Source organism: Tribolium madens, unplaced genomic scaffold (assembly GCF_015345945.1).
Source record: "Tribolium madens isolate multiple individuals breed KSU strain unplaced genomic scaffold, Tmad_KSU_1.1 Scaffold_91;HRSCAF=231;Tcas5.2_LG7, whole genome shotgun sequence".
NCBI lineage: Eukaryota > Metazoa > Arthropoda > Insecta > Coleoptera > Tenebrionidae > Tribolium > Tribolium madens.
The window spans coordinates 4,729,510-4,745,901 of NW_025401063.1; the positions used below are offsets into that span (position 1 = coordinate 4,729,510).

The 16,392-nt window shown below is 31.4% G+C and overlaps 1 protein-coding gene across 3 annotated transcripts in view; it reads left to right on the top strand.

Moving 5' to 3' along the window:
• LOC123010559 overlaps nt 1-10,692 on the top strand; it is a 47,563-nt gene extending 36,871 nt beyond the window's left edge. For all 3 annotated transcript variants that reach the window (XM_044407557.1, XM_044407558.1, XM_044407559.1), the window contains 2 exons: nt 2,374-3,715; nt 9,319-10,692. In XM_044407557.1, coding sequence (XP_044263492.1) covers nt 2,398-3,715; nt 9,319-9,755 — 1,755 coding nt within the window. In that variant the 5' untranslated portion in view covers nt 2,374-2,397 and the 3' untranslated portion in view covers nt 9,756-10,692. The remainder of the gene's footprint in view (nt 1-2,373; nt 3,716-9,318) is intronic.
• The last annotated feature ends 5,700 nt before the right edge of the window (nt 10,693-16,392 follow it).

Sequence of the window (16,392 nt, forward strand, 5' to 3'; positions counted from 1 at the left end):
AGCTTGTAATAACTAATAACACTATAGTCTACAAACAATACGACCTTTAATCGAATTATTATTTTTATGTTAACTTACCTTTAATTAAACAAAAATAATTGTTAAATTTTTCTATCACGTCYCACTTTTTTTGTTACAGACGATAATTTTCCTGCTTTCTGCAYAAATGCCTCCAATTTAAAATTTATTTACATTCAAATTGTTGCTGAGTTAATTATTGCGAAAAAAAGAAAACTGATCCAAAAARTATAATAAAACCAAGTAAAATAACTCACTTTTAATATGTTTTTTGGCGGTTTTTGTATTTTTGTTAATTACATATTTCTTAAACATAACGTGGTGGACCTTTTTAAAATGTTTTTTTTTTAACTCAGTGCTTCAAAATCTATAAGAAATTAACTTTCATCTAAGGTATAAAAATCGTGTAAACTAGCGTATTTTTTTTTCTGCGTTTTAAATCCCATCACATTGGCGTTTTATTTTTTTGATAACGATGTCGTTTTGACAGATGAGTTAACGCAAGTTAAATATAATTTTAATAAATGGTAAAAAAACAGCTTCTAAAAAATATTTTTAACAAAAACAATCATTATTCAATTTCAATACAATAATTTGATTTTTTTTTAATATGCTCTATTCATAATTTTTACTTAGATTGATGTCGATGTCGTGGTCACATACAATGTGAATAAAAAGTGTGGGGCCAAACGATTTTTTTTTAATCATTTAAAGTGCTATAAAAAATGTGAGAATGAAATTTTGTTTTATTTCAGAGTTGTTTTTTTTTTTCAAAATGGAAGTTTATATGAATTTTTTTTTAATTGAAATTGAATAAAACTACATTGGACAACACTATTTGTTGTTATATTATAATGAAATACGGCTTTTCGAAAAAACCTTCGTTTTTGGACGAACATTTTTGAAACTTCAGCTTATTTTTTTGTTTTTAAAGCTGAATTTTAATTCGTGGATGTGATTACGACAAATATAAAAATCTACATTTTACATTTTTTTTCTGTTTTTTTGAGATGTGCAAAGTTCTGCGGATACAACTTTCCGGCTTCTGACTAGTCACTTGAAAGATCTCTGAAACCTTTGAAAAGTTTCAGACATTTTCTTTTACCTATTTCTATTCTTACATAAAAAATAAGGAAATAAATATATACAGGGTGCGCCAGAACTCGCGCCCCAAACATCTGTGGTGCATTGTCTGTCTTTTCAACAGAACCTAATAAGTTCATCAGGGCCGTAACCAGGATTTTATTTCTGGGGGGGTTTCTTGTTGGTCCATGAAAATGAAATTAAAGAAGACGGATTAAAAAGCAAAAATCTCTAAGTACGCGTTTTTATTTTAAATTGAAATAAGAGATCCTTAAACATAAAAAAAATACAAATTAACTCACAAAAGTAACAAAAAATAAATTTAATACTTTTTATTGTTACAAATTTAAACAGGAGATGAATATTCATTTTTAAAACAAAAATTTTCTATGAACATATATCGAAAAATGCTACGCAAGGGGTGCGCCTTTTATAGGTTTTTTTCAATATTTCCAAAATCATTTTAGAAAAAAATTCAGATGATAACTTTTATACACCTAAACAAGTACAAAAATAAAATGTTGAAATTTTTAATTAGGGATTCCTAAACTAGATGGGATTAGGATAAAAATTTACTCAATTTTGCCTGTGGTTTCTTGCCACTTTTAGCAACAAAATTTCATAGTTTTTCATAAAAGAAGGTCTTTTGTGTTTTTTCTTACAATTTACGGATTTTTAGTAAAAATCGGTTCAAAAATTTATGTTACAGACCATAAACAGCATAAAAATTAAAAATTAAATTTGTTTTACCGTTTAGGACGCCCCTGATTAAAATTTTTGTTATTTGGCATTTGTTTGGGTGTACACATAAAGGTACCAAATTTTGTAATTTTATCTATTCTGAAATATTAGGAAAAACCCTTTAAAAAACGTACCTTTTTTATGGGGTGTACCTCCTTTTCATAGCATTTTTCAAAACACTTTTATCTTAAAATTAAATATTCTATTAACTATTTAAATTTGTACCTAACAATAAAAATGAAACACTGTATAATTAACACATGAAAAATTAATTCACAAAAATTTTAAATTAACTCATTAAAATAACAAAAAAAACTAAATTTTTAACACTTATAACACTATATAACAAGGGCTCAGCTTTGCGGGGTGGGTTTTGAACCCCCTATCCCCCCCCCCCCCCTTGGGTACGGCCCTGAAGTTCATTGTCCGCAGAGCTGGTTTATTAATCTAATGACATTTTAAAATTTCGTTATTGCTGTGATTTACTTTATTCCTCATTCTATAAATTCTGACGGCGGCTTTTTCTTGCAGAGATGAGCATCGAGTGGTGGTAGAATGGCCGCAACCGATGGTCAAATAACAGTAGCAGCCGCGCGATGGGCCGAAGAGGGCAGTTACCTTCGCGAATTCGTCTCCAAATACCAGCTTCCAGCCGTCGTCAAGATCATCAAAGGGCAATACGGCGGTCTCGGTGTGCCGACCCTCCCGAGCCCCGGCTTGCAGTCCAGCGCCCTCCTCGTCTCGGCCGGCAAACGCCAAAAAATCGTGGCCCAAGCCGTGAAGATTAAAGAGGGCCGGCGACTAGTCTGCGTGGGCCCCCGTCTGGTGATCCCGGACACTTACAGCGGCTACTTCGAGCTGCTCAGCGAGGAGGGGCGCGCCGTGCGGTGCATCGAAAGCGTGTCGGAGTTGGCGCGCCGGCGGCCCGAGGAGGGCTGTCTGGTGCGGGAGACCATTCGGGGGGTCCAGGCCAAGACTGATCCTGAGGGCGGCGTCGTCCCGGAGGGCGCCCGAACGATTCCCGCGGGCGAAATCCTAGTCCCCGCGGGAGAAATCCTAGTCCCGGGTTCCAAAGGCCGGTACCTGAAATGCCTCGACTCGAGGGGTGACACCATCCTCCTGGGGCTGGAGCAAAGGGGGAAGTTCTCGGTGCTCGCCCGCGAGGACAACATAAGTGGCGTCCACACCGCCAAGAACCTCCTCAGCAAGCGGCTGCCGCTCACTGTGAGGCTGGTCCACGGCACCGCTCCGCGAGGCCTCAAAAGCCCCAGTCATTTCGTGCCAGAACTTAGATTACTCTCGGTGTTCGAGGAGGAGCACGTCTTCGCGCTGCCCCTCCAGAAGGACACCCACAGCGTCACCGCCCTGCCGCTGGCGGCCCCGCTGAAGCTCCTGCGGACCCGCAACGACGACCAGCTGAAGACCATGCCCGAGTTCCACCGCTTGGTCGAGAAGTGCACCAAGTTGGTGGCCGACGTCGCCGACAGGATCCAAGTGCTCGATGGGAAATTGGGCGATTCGAAGAAACATTCAACGCCGCCCGCCGCCGAAATCAAAAACGGGTATTTGTTACGTCGGAGCGCTTCCTCTGATTCGGCTAACCACCGCACGAAGCACTCCCATCATCATGCCATCCATTCGAAAGATTATGACGAAATCGATCAGATATATGATTATGTGCGTGGATTCGCTCCGTTACCCAAGAATATCCGCTCGCCCTTTTCCGACCCTTCGCCCTCTCTCACCTCGCACAGTTCCACACCTTCGCATCCTGTCTCCGATCTCAAACCGGAACCGCCGCCCATCGAGACCATACCCACCAAGAAGATACAGGCGGAAAAGAGGATACGCAAGGCGGAAAAGACGCCCCCAGGTAATTTGAATACTTCTAGAAAGCACCAACCTCTACCACAATACAACATCTACCTCATATAAACTAAATTCAAACACATGTACATTTTGTATGTCCGAATAGGAAATCTCCGAAACTAAGAGGTTTAGCCAAAAACGAGTGATACATTCTGGGGCTCATTTTATGAGAAAATAATATTGGTTAAAACCGCATCGCGCTATCGTCTTTTGTTTTCGACTTACAGACAAAAGTTGACATTTTGGCGAAATCTAAAAAAAATTATATCTTCGTTATTATAGAAGATACGGATTTGAAATAAAAACATTATACAGGCACCTTTTTACGAGGAATTTAGTAATGTAGTTAACAATTCTTTTCAAGTATTAGTTTAGCCGTAATAAGATAAACTTGTATTATTTTAAATGGAAACCATAGGCGGCTATGGCAATTTTTTCTGATCTAAAAAATATATATTTGTAACAAAATATTTTTTTATAACTATACTTAAAAAGTGAAATACATATTTTGTGTGATAATAGTTGGCCATGGAAAAACTATTTCACTCCAAATGTGTAAATAATAATCAATAAGAGTTTTGTGAACTGTAAAATAGATGAAAAAATAGATAAAATTATAAAGATTTAAAAAATACGATACGGTAGAAGCATTGAACAAATATCCGAGCGCCTCAGAACAAAATTATTACATTGTTTAAAAAATCCAAAAATAGGAAAAACAAATGTGTCAACAGTCAACACAATTAGAAAAAACATTTTTTTGATGATCTAATGGAGGTAGGATAACGTTTCACATAGACGGAATTTGGGTATTTGAATAGCCATATCGTCATTTTTGTGTCATATAAAATATATTTTATTGAAGAATTAAAGCGGTTTTTTTTACAACACTCTATGTATCACTTGAAGTTGCAATGGTAATGTTAGCTTGTTTAAAAACAAAGAAATGTTATTAGTCGCCAATAAGTTGATTTACAATTTATTTTGCATCTCTTTCATCACTTAGTACTTAGAAAACTCTTTCATTAATGACACTGGTTGAATATAATATAGTTTAAATCCTTTTAGTTGCAGATGCAACATTTTTTCATGGCCAACTGCGAACAAAGATAATTTTTTGCTAAAAATGTATTATTATAATTTGTTACAAATATATATTTTTTAGATAAGAAAAAAACAAGCTTTTTAAAAATGACAAGCCATCTATGATTCCCATTTAAAAAAATACAAGTTTATTTTATTACGGCTAAACAAACAACTGAAAAAAAATGTTAACTACATTATTAAATTCTACGTAAAAAAGTGTATAACGTCTTTATTTCAAATCTGTGTCTTCTATAATAACGAAGATATGAATTTTTTTAGATTTCGCTAAAATGTCAATTTTTGTCTATAAGTCGAAAACAAAAGACGATATCGGGGATGCGGTTTTAACCAATATTATTTTCTCAAAAAATGAGCCCCAAAATGTACTCGTTTTTGGCTAAACCTCTTAGTTTCGGAGATTCTCTATTCGGACATCCAAAATGCACCACCCTGTACAGAGTGAACCTTTTAAAATACACATGTTTTTTGAAAATTCTTTAAATTCATACAGAGTGGCTTACAAATAATACAAAAGAATACAAAAAGGGGAGTCTATTCGGACTTGTTTTTAATTAGAAGTGCAAAAAACGTTATACAAAGTTTTTGATTTTTTGAAAAAAAAAGGAATTTACTTGTGGCATTTTAGAAAAAAACATAGTTATTTATTCGACGAGTTTGAGTGTAAATCGAACACTTCATTTCACGAGTGGATTTTTAAACCACGAGGTGGAATAAAGCGAGTTGAATCAACATTTTTTCAACTTGCTTTAAATTTGTTAAAAATAATGTGACGTTTCGTATTGAGAAATGCCAAACAGTTGTCAAAACTTTCTTACACAGAAGAAAACATTTTTTACGAGGTGGAATAAATGAACCGATTTACACGAAGACGAGTTAAATACAATATTTTATTCTCCGAATTAGACTCAACAAGGCTTAAAATTGCTTTAAAAATCTGTTAAAAATAATCTGACGTTTTTATATAGAAATGCGAAACAGTTGTCAAAACTTCCTTATACAGGAGAAATTTTTTTTATGATTAAAAAAGTTTTCATGCTTTTGTGCTTTCTTATTGTGCTTATTGGAATTACAGACATTTTTTTGACTTTTCGGCGGTTCTACCTGCCGAAAGCAGGACTTTATGTCGCTGCGCCCCTACGCTTCCAGTCAGTGTCTCTGTTTATTTTTCGCGTTTCTACAACGTTTTATGCACTTTTCTGTTTCTTAGACTCCCCCCGTTTAGAAGTGCATTTAGATTAATTTTGAAGTTTTAATTTTTTTAGATTTCTGTCAAAATTTTGGTCGATTTTCGGTAGCCGAAGCTACATCAGCTAATAACTCCGAAACCATTATCAATAGCTTCTTTGTGTTTGTTATCGTTGGAAATCACTTTAAATTTCCTATCTTATAAAAAAAAGATTATTGTTTTGCGATAATTATATGTTTTTATTGAAAAAATTGCTTGTAAAGACACAATTACCTAACTAAAATCTATACTCGACTGTTATAACTTCTAAACTATTAAAAATTTGCATTTTTTGCCACCAATTTTCATCCGCATAGTTCAAAACATTATTAAAAATAGGCATTTTCCATGTACTTTAGCCTTAATTCACAAAATAAAAAAGTGTAAAGCTTCAACATGTAATGAGTTCGGTTTAGAAATGTTGATAAAATCCAAAAAATATATATTTAATTCCTGTTATAACAATAAACCTTGGATTTTTTGTAGACAGACCGAATTAAATCGTTATTCAGAAATTTTAAAAAGTTATAATAGTGAAACGTCGTTTTTGCTCTGAATTGGACCATTTTCAAGGGATTTATTAGCACGTTTTTGAGTCAGAAATTTACGTAAATCGACTTATTTTGTTGCAACAACTTATAAAAACCATCGTTTTAGTTTTGAATTAGTTTCTATTTCAGTCATTTCCGGACGATGAAGCACTTTGTTGAAGTTTATTTTCCTCATGGTTGGTAGTTTTTTAACATATAGGGTTTAATCAAGGGTTTTAACGCCGATCAAATTAAAATTTGTTTTTCTGAATTTAACATTAGTGTTAAAAAAAATTTCAAGACAAAAAGTAACCTTTTTAATTTAAAATAGAAATAAAGAGGATTTTTTTTTCTATTGGGAAAACCTTTAACTTTTTAAACACAAACAGTTTACATTTAGAATGTCTTTATAGACAAAACAGTTTTAAACTACATTTAAAATATCTTTATAGACAAAATTGATGAATATGTATGTGAACAAGAGAACATCACAAATATCTTAAGTTTGTTAACAAACTTTTCTGCATAGAAATATTTACAGATAAAACTTTCTTATGGTGGATTTATGCTTCCATAGTTAAGATTTATCATTTAAGAATTAACGGATTTAACATTTTACTTTTAAATTAACTAAAAAGTACCTAATTTAAGGATACACTAATGAAATCTCGTATTTTACACAAACATTTGTTAAATTAGTGACGATTTGTGACAATCTATAAACTATATTCTCTAACATTAATATCTTCCATACTAATTCTTAATATTTCAGATTGAAGTCTTACTTTTTAAGTGTGATTAATGTTAGTAATGACAAGGTTCTGTAACAGATTTTATCAATTTTGTCATTTAACGTAAAAAGTTAAAAGTTGGGAACTCTTAAATTAATTTAAATCTTAAATACTTAAGTTTAAATGTTAAATGATAGTATAAATGTTACCATCGAAAATGCAAAATTGATTTTCTTAAATTAAATCTTAAATATGGAAGCATAAATCCACCATCAATCTACATTCTTAAATGACAATTTTTAAATTGAAAAAAAACCATCCAGATGGTCAGACGCGTTATATTATTTAATTTTTTGTTGTTGTATGTTGTATGTGAATTTAGGTACATCAAAAATTAAAATATATATATTTTTTATAAGGAATAAAGATATTAATTATCAAGAGACTATTAATTAAAAATGTAGTGGTTGAATTTTTAAGTACAGTTTTATAAACTTTCCATATTTCTTAGAAACCCGTAAAAAAACATCTTAAATAATGTTCATTTTCATTGCGGTAAGTAAATTCGATGTGCACTAAAAAATTTGAACATTTCTTAAAATATCTTTTTGTTTTAATTTAATTAACGTAGCAAGTATGTTTTTATAGAAAAGGACATTTTTTGTTGATGATGCTTTATTTGCTAACTTTAACACAAATTGTTTTTGATTAATAACAAGTGTTGGACTTTGAAGTTATTTTTGTTAACTAATTTCAAATATGCATTTCTTTCTTAACTAAAGTAATAAGACAAACTAAATAAATTGTTTAAAGTCACTCTGTATACGAGTTTTAGAGTATTGTAGGTACTACAGTACAACATATGCTTTTAGCTTCAACGATTCTTTTCAGTTCGAAATTGTTTTAGTAGATTGTTTTTTTCTGTTACTTTATTCACGTTTTAGTTTTGAAGCAGTTTGACTCAATAGTAGGTACTCGTAACAGAGATATAGAGAAATAAGATTTTAGCTGGGCCATTCTGTATATTTTGTATATTAAATCAGAATTTTCTATATTACAATCATACACTGGTCGCCAAAATTACCCGGCACCTAAAATTTTGCGATTATTCACATTGCAATATTTTTGTTATTCTTTGTCGGATTTTGACAAATTTTTGTTCGGTTTAAAGAAAAAAACTTAGACCATTGTAATTTAATTCGATAACATTTCTTTGTTTTTGTCTTCTAAATGTGATACTCAAAAGACGAAAGCACTGTTTTTTACTTATTTTTACACTGAGCTGTGGTGCGCGACAGAGACACACTTAAGTTTTTACTGATTTCAGATTATTGGCCATTCTTTTTCCATAATTTTAATTCTTGAAACGAGAGATTTAAACCTTCAAAAAAAAACATTACATTTCCGATTTCAATGAATATTCCAATTAAGTAGGCCGAATGTGCCAAAACGTCATGAAAGCTTCCAATAATTAACAGTTTTACTTGTAGTAATCCTTTGAAGATTTTTTGTGTTCAAAGACGTAATTGTGCTTTTTTGGTGACGTAAGCAATCATTTTCGGTTTAACTGCCTTTTTATGTAACCTACTTTCTGAACGAATATTTAGTAACATTAGAAAAACAAAGTGTTTTTCAATGCTTTGCATCTCTGGGGCACCAGAAGTTAAAATTTTGAAACAAATCGGTCCTCATTCAGAAAAGAACGGGCAATAATCTGAAATAAGTAAAAACTTAATTTTGTCCCTGTTGCACACTACAGCTCAGTATAAAAAAAAGTTTTAGGTATAACATTTACAAGACAAAACTAGAAATGTTATTGGATTAAATTACAATGTTCTGCAAAGTTCGTTCTTTAAACCAAACAAAAATTAGTCGAAATCCAACAAAAAATAACAATGTAAAAAATCGCAAAATTTTAGTTGTCCGGTTAATTTTGGCGCCCAGTGTAGTTAATTATCACTTGATCCGTTTATCTTTGCATTTGTCGAGAAAAACATTCTCATATTGTCAACAGGTCTCCCCAAGCTCTACGTCAAGAACGGTCAGTCTCAACGCAGCCGCCTCCTGCGTCAAAAAAGCGCCTCGCCAATGAAAGAAACCCCCCCGAGTCCCATCTCCAAATCCGGCTCCCCCCTTTTCAACATCAGGTACAAATCCTTGAACAACCTCCAGGCGATGGAACTCGACGGGACGCTCGACTCGAGCAATTCCGGCGGGAGGGCGTCGGGCGACTCGGGCGGCGTCGTCAAACAGCCCGAGAAGCGGTCCCGGAAGCTATCCCGACCCCGGAGTTTGACGAATCTAGTGTGGGAAATCAGGGAACACCCCGATATTTCGATGCCAGTCGTGGACAAACCGAAGAAAATCGAACCAGCGGCCATAGTCTACAAGAAGCATTCCAAGTATTCGATTAACGGGCCCAGTCAGCGCCGGGGAACACTCTATTTATAAAAATAAACACTAGTATGTACCCTCCAGCTTCAGCTGTTTGTGATTTGTGTATTGTAACTTTTTTTAAAGTTCTGTTTAAGACTTGTGATTTCTAGTTTGTAGAAAATTTTATTTAAAGTAGACGATTTGTGATAACGCTCTGCTTGAAACTCAAACTGATAAAAGGCACGAATTTGAACGGTTTGTGTGGAGTGACGCGCAGTGTCCGTTGGTTGTTGAACCACGCCAAATGGGTTGGCAGGAAGTTAGGGTCTTTGACTGGCTTTAGTCGAACACATACATTACTGACTCCATCTTGAAAACTATTTATTTATGCACACGATTAAAACATGCACTAATCAGAAGTCATGTCAGGCAGCTTGCTTTCGGCTGGAGTGAATTCGAATGTGCACCGTTAGAAAAATGTTAAAACTAAGCAAAGAAATTTCTGTAACTGCGACTAATTGATTTCAATTTCGACTCGTTTAATATTAATTAGCCATGCTCTAGTAATGCGAATTTCGGAGTTGTTTTTGCGGCTTTTCTAGTTACCAATTAAAAGTCGACGTGTCAAAGTTTCAAATGGATTCGTTATCACTAAATCGTTTTGCCATAATTTTGTAATTAGGCAAAGTTACTGATGCTTATTTTTCATCTGTGATGAAACCATGTCGTTTTTTATACCTTATGATTTAGTTTATAGGTTTACGTATTGTATTTTCAAGACGGATGTCATTTTCCAACGAAAACACAAATGCCTTTCAAATTGTGCTTTAGGCATGCAAACTTGTCGTTAATTATAACTTCGCTGTTTGTATTCCTAATATAGAAATGCAAAATGTCTATGTATTTTTGGATTCTCAAATTTACTGTTGTCACTATTTACTGAGCCTCGATGTATATTTATTCAGCAATTTGTAAAAAAAATATATTGAAATAAATTGAACTTTTTGTCGTACTTACTTTCTACATTAAAGACACTTTACCCTACAGTAAAAATAAATAAAATTTACAAGGCATACTATTGATTTTTTAAAACTAAAATTATGTTAGAAATTAGTCTTTAACAAAGCAGAGCTGAACCGCAAAAAATAAAAATTTAAGGCAATAATTTTTTATCTTTCTTAGGGTCGTTTCACCTATCTGGGGACACACTACATAAAAAAAATGTACTCTAAATTTTTTATAACATTTTTTTGTTTTTGAAATAATGAAAAGCAATTTTGGGACAAGTATCTAAAAATGAGGCACTTTGACCATTGTTTCAATAATTTAGTTACTTTTAGGCCTAATTTCCATGATTTCTTTGATAATTTTTAAAAAACCCAGAAACGAAAAAATACCATTTTGGGGTGTTGCAAACCTGAGAGATATGAATAAGATTGTTGGCTTTTTTCGGTCGTTTATCAATAATTTTGCATGTGCCAGTTGGTTAGGTTCAGAAATAGAAAGCCATTTTGTAGTGTTTAAAAACGAGGTATTTTAGAGTGCTCTTTTGGGTGATTCTCAAAAGTTTTTTTGCGCGCCAATTTTTTTGGTAGTCTATACCTAAATATTTGGGTACTTTTAGGCTGTACGAAAATGATTGATTTTTGAAGGATTTTATGTCCTTTTCGGTTGTTTACTTTTGGAAAACATCTAAATATTTAGAATTCTGCCTTGTTTTTTAAGACGCCAAATATCCTGGTACCATCCCTCCTTGATTTGGTGTTGTTTTTCCTTTTTATTGCTTGCGCCAAATGGCCAAATGGCTTGGTCCAGAAATAAAAAGCCATTTGGAATGTCTAAAAACAACAGAGTTTGTAAGTTTGTCAGAGTGCTTTTGAGATAATTTTGCATGGTTTTGGGTGATTTTTAACGTTTTTTTTATGTGCCCAACTTTTGGTGGTCTACACACAATTGGGTACACAAAAATTAATGCTTTTTGAAGGATGTTAGGTTTTGTTCGGTTGTTTTCTTTTGGGAAAACAGCTAAATTTTTGGGATTCTGCCTTGTTTTTTAAGACGCCAAATGTCCTGGCCCAGAAATAAAAAGCCATTTTGGAGTGTTTAAAAACAAGCTTTTTTTGGTTGTTTACTTTTAGGAAAACAGCTAAATTGGAAGGATTCTATCCTGTTTCTTAAGACGCCAAATGCCCTGGTCCAGAAGTAACATTTTACATACTACTGAAAATAAAGAAATTTGTGTTTAACTCATTCTTTATTTCACCTCATTTCCTTGCCAAGTACAAGCATTTTCTAATAATGTTTTAACAAGTTTGTCAAAAGTATGATGCTAGTAGATGTTTAATTACAGTTTACAATGATGAAAATGATGTAATCTTAAAAATTTTGAAACATGTTTAACATGTCATCTTTGAAAGTTTACAAATATTTTTTTTACTATTACTACTACATTCCTGATAAATTGAGTGCTCCTTTGAGACTTCACAATAAAATATGTGTTTTATACGCTCACTGGAATTTGTTTTTATTGCACCAACTTGTTTTATTTTGTAATATTAAAAAAATACAAATTTATCTATTTAACAAATTTAATTTTTTTGGCTTAAAAGAGAATGATTTTTGATAGGAATTGACGTCGAAAAATAGTATGGAACCTCATAAATATTTATTATTTCGAAAACAAAAAAATTGTTAACTATTTTTTTTATTAAGAAACGTTGTTTATAATCAACATATACGCTCTTATACCAAATTTCACAATCATCGGCCAACTATGATTTGAAATGTTTATTTTACAAATCAAAAAATTTTATTTTTAACAATTCTTTTATTATGAATAAATAATTTCTCACTTAGATTATTACTACTAAATCACTTTTTAACGTATCTGTTACTAAAAACTATCTTAGAAAAAAATGAAAAAAGAAACACCGAGGACGGACACACTATATATTCAGATTATTTACTCGTTGAGACTTTAAAGCAAAAACGATTAGATTTTAATTTTTGTAATAAAAAAACATTTACGCAATATTTTATATTTGTTACAACATTTTGAAAATAGTTGTAACTTTATTAAACTAGATATACAAGTACTTAAATGCTTTTATGGTTCTTATTAGACAATTATAGACATTAATTAAATGATAAAACATAAATAATAGAAAATTAAGAAATTGTACTAGAGGTGCTTTTTTATTTGTCGATTACATTATCGAACATACATTTTATAACCTCTATTTAATAAATCAATCGTTTTATGAAGTTACTCGCCATCTACAGGCAAATCTAAGGACTAGTGATTTATTGAATTTCAGTGAAACTTTTATGTGTGTTTTGTGTACATTATTATTTGTCAAAAAACAAAGTTGTTAATCAAAACTAAAGATTTTAAAAATCTTTAAAAAATGTGCATCTTTATTATTTAATTACATAATTATGTCTACTTTTTAAATTTACATAATTTTATTTTTTGTTTGTCATCTTTGATTTTTCTGAGATTTTATAAAAAAATTGCTCCTTTGAGACTTCACAATAAAATATGATTTTTTTTCGCTCACTGGAGTTTGTTTTTATTGTACTAAAAAGATGTCTATAACTTGTTTTATTTTATAATATTGAAAATTGCAGTTTTTGGTTTTACAATTTTGCGAATTTGAGTGTGTTTAACAAATACTTCATCTATAGTTTTTTTTAGATTAAAAAAGAATGGTTTTTGTTTTATTTTTTTTTTAAATTGACGTCAAAAAATAATAGCAGGATATAAAACCTCATAAATATCTACTATCTAAAAAAAAAAAATTACAGTACTTTTTTTTATAAAATCTGTTCCGTTGTTTATGTTACAGATTTAAACAGATGATTAAATATTCGGTTTTCCATAAACATGTATTTGGAAAACGCCAAAATAGTTAGAGTAATTTTTATTCTTTCCGGAGATTTTTATTTTATTTACTTTGTTGGTTTTTTAAACAAAAATTTTTAAACTTCAATTTTGTAATACAAAAAACATGTACGCAACATTTTATATTTGTTGTTTCTGGCTTATTAAGTTAGATATACAAATATTTAAGTGCTTTTATGGTTCTTATAGACTATTATAGACATTAATTAAATGATAAAACATAAATAATAGAAAGTTAAGAAATGGTGCTAAAGCGGTGCTTTTTTATATCTACAACCTATTTAGTATCAATAAAAGAAATTTACTTAATATTTCATAGATTTTATAACCTCTATTTGAAATAAATTAAAGATTTTATGAAGTTACACGCCATCTAGAAGCAAGTGTAAGGACTAGTTTCTTATTGAATTTCAGTGAAACTTCCATGTCTGTTTTGTATTTGATAAAAGCAAAGTTGAAAATAATCATAACTGAATTTAAAAAAATGTGCATATTTATTATTTACAAAAATGTCTGCTTTTTAAATAAATTTTTATTTTTCGTTTTTTTGTAAAATTTTATTACTTTATTAAAAAACTTCGAAAACCAGTTGGAATTATTAGCAGCAATAATAATCACGATTTATAATTTTTCATGTACATTTTGCTCATTAAAATAGTTTTATCCAAATAGTTAATGTTGTTTACTAATTCAGAAATCAAGGAAGTAACATGTTGCTATTTTTTAAGATGTAATCACTATTGTCTTGTCAAAAAACATAAAAAATTGTTTAACACGTGTCAAATAGCATCAGCAACACAATATTTCTTATAAGGAACGCATCCATCATAGGCGCTTGCTAAAAAATATCCTTGTAACAATATTTTTTATTAATTTGAAAATAATAGAGTGTGCATTACTAAAAATAGTCTATTAGTTCATCAACTCGCAATTGATAAAAAATCCACTAACCCACAGAAATTTTACCTTGATTGTCTGATTCTGGAATCATCTCTTGTGAAAAAATAGCAAGGTGAATCGAATATATAATTTATTGAAACCTTGATCCTTAATTTTATTTGACTAGTAGATGAATTCATTTTTAATGTTCTGTTAACGATTCGAATAATTAGCAACATTGTTGAAATACGAGCGTTTGGAGATACGGGAGATTTTTCCTCGCACTGTATTATATTCGTTATTAAAACGTCACTGTGTAACAAACGATAAAATAGTGTTTATAGAGTATATGCATAATGCAGCCATAAATTAGTAGCAGTGTCCATTCAAGGATATAATTAAAGTTTTACTAAATCTCGACTTAGATGTCGTTTCGATGTTGTGTATAATCAAGGTGATTACCAGAACACACATCGTCATTTCGAATCTTATTAATGATAGGTATTCGTGTACGCATATCATTACATCATCAATTAAATTTCTCGCCAATGTTGCTATTTGATCATCCCCTATCAATGATGAGTAATTTTTCGCAAGAAAAAATTCCAAATTCATCATCGGGTGACTCGAAACGAAAGTTAAAATTGATGTTGGATGCAAATCAGACAATATACATAAAATTATCATACAAACGTTCCTCGATGCAGTTTGGCCATTATCAAAATTACACGTTTCGTAACCTGAATTGTTCGTGATGAGAGGAGCGAACATCCTTAAATTTGACTCGTGAAACTGTAATGAAGATTACATCGAGACGGGATCAAAAGTGAAGTGTTGTAGACCCATACTTTCGGTCATCTGCATTTACCAACGCATTTTCGCTTTCGAATATCAGCAAATTATACTTGAAAAACTTTAAATGTTATATTTCAAGTATTTGCGCAAGATTTAACGAAGATGATCTTTAAGAAGACTGCTCTTAAACAATGCCATTATTTTGATAGCACAAATAAAATTTTGTTGGCATCACCGAAGTATTAGCATGGGCGCCGACTTTTCATATTTTCAATGGGTGCATAAACAAAAAATTGGTATAACTTGCAAAACTTGAGAAGAATTACGCGAAAAAACGATTTTTTTCGGAACATACGCCAGAACTCGCGCCCCAGAAAAAATTTTCAACTAAGGTAATATACCAGGAACACGGAAACAATGTCTAAAAAATTCCATCTGTCAACATTTGACATTTTTTTATGTGTATTTAATGATACTGATGATCTTGTATATATTTTATTACAATTATTTAGTAAAGGTACAAAAATTTTGCCAATAAAAGCCACAAATAACATTGAACAGAGTTACAATTTTGGATACAGCTTCCTTGTTTCCCCTTTCAATAGCCTATAGCAAACAAAACTTGGAAAATAATTTTTCCAACAGAAATAAATAGAGTCAAAGTGCAAAATTTAAACCCTCATAACTTCAAAATTTTTATAGATAATTTTTTTTTAACATTTTTTCCATGTTCCTGGGTTCTTACCTTATATGGCATTCTTCTCTGGGGCGCGAGTTTTGGCGCACCCTGTATTGTGTTTAATATTTAGGAAATTTAAAAACAATATAATTTTTTATATACTTAGAACAAAATAAAGAAATATGTAAATAACATATGCAATAAAATGTTTAATGAAAATAGTACATGTTCAAAGTTGCAAAATGCTTCAAGTTGTTGAGTTTTAAACAACAATACACTACTGTTAAATTAAAAAAAAAACGGAAACAATTAAATAAATGACTTTTTGAAATCTAGTGCTAAATATAGGGGGGGTATCAATTTTTCATTAATACAATTAATTTGAAATGAGTAAAATTAGGGTATGCAAAAGCTAAATAAATGGTTTCAAAAATTAGTCAGAATTGTTTCTTAAT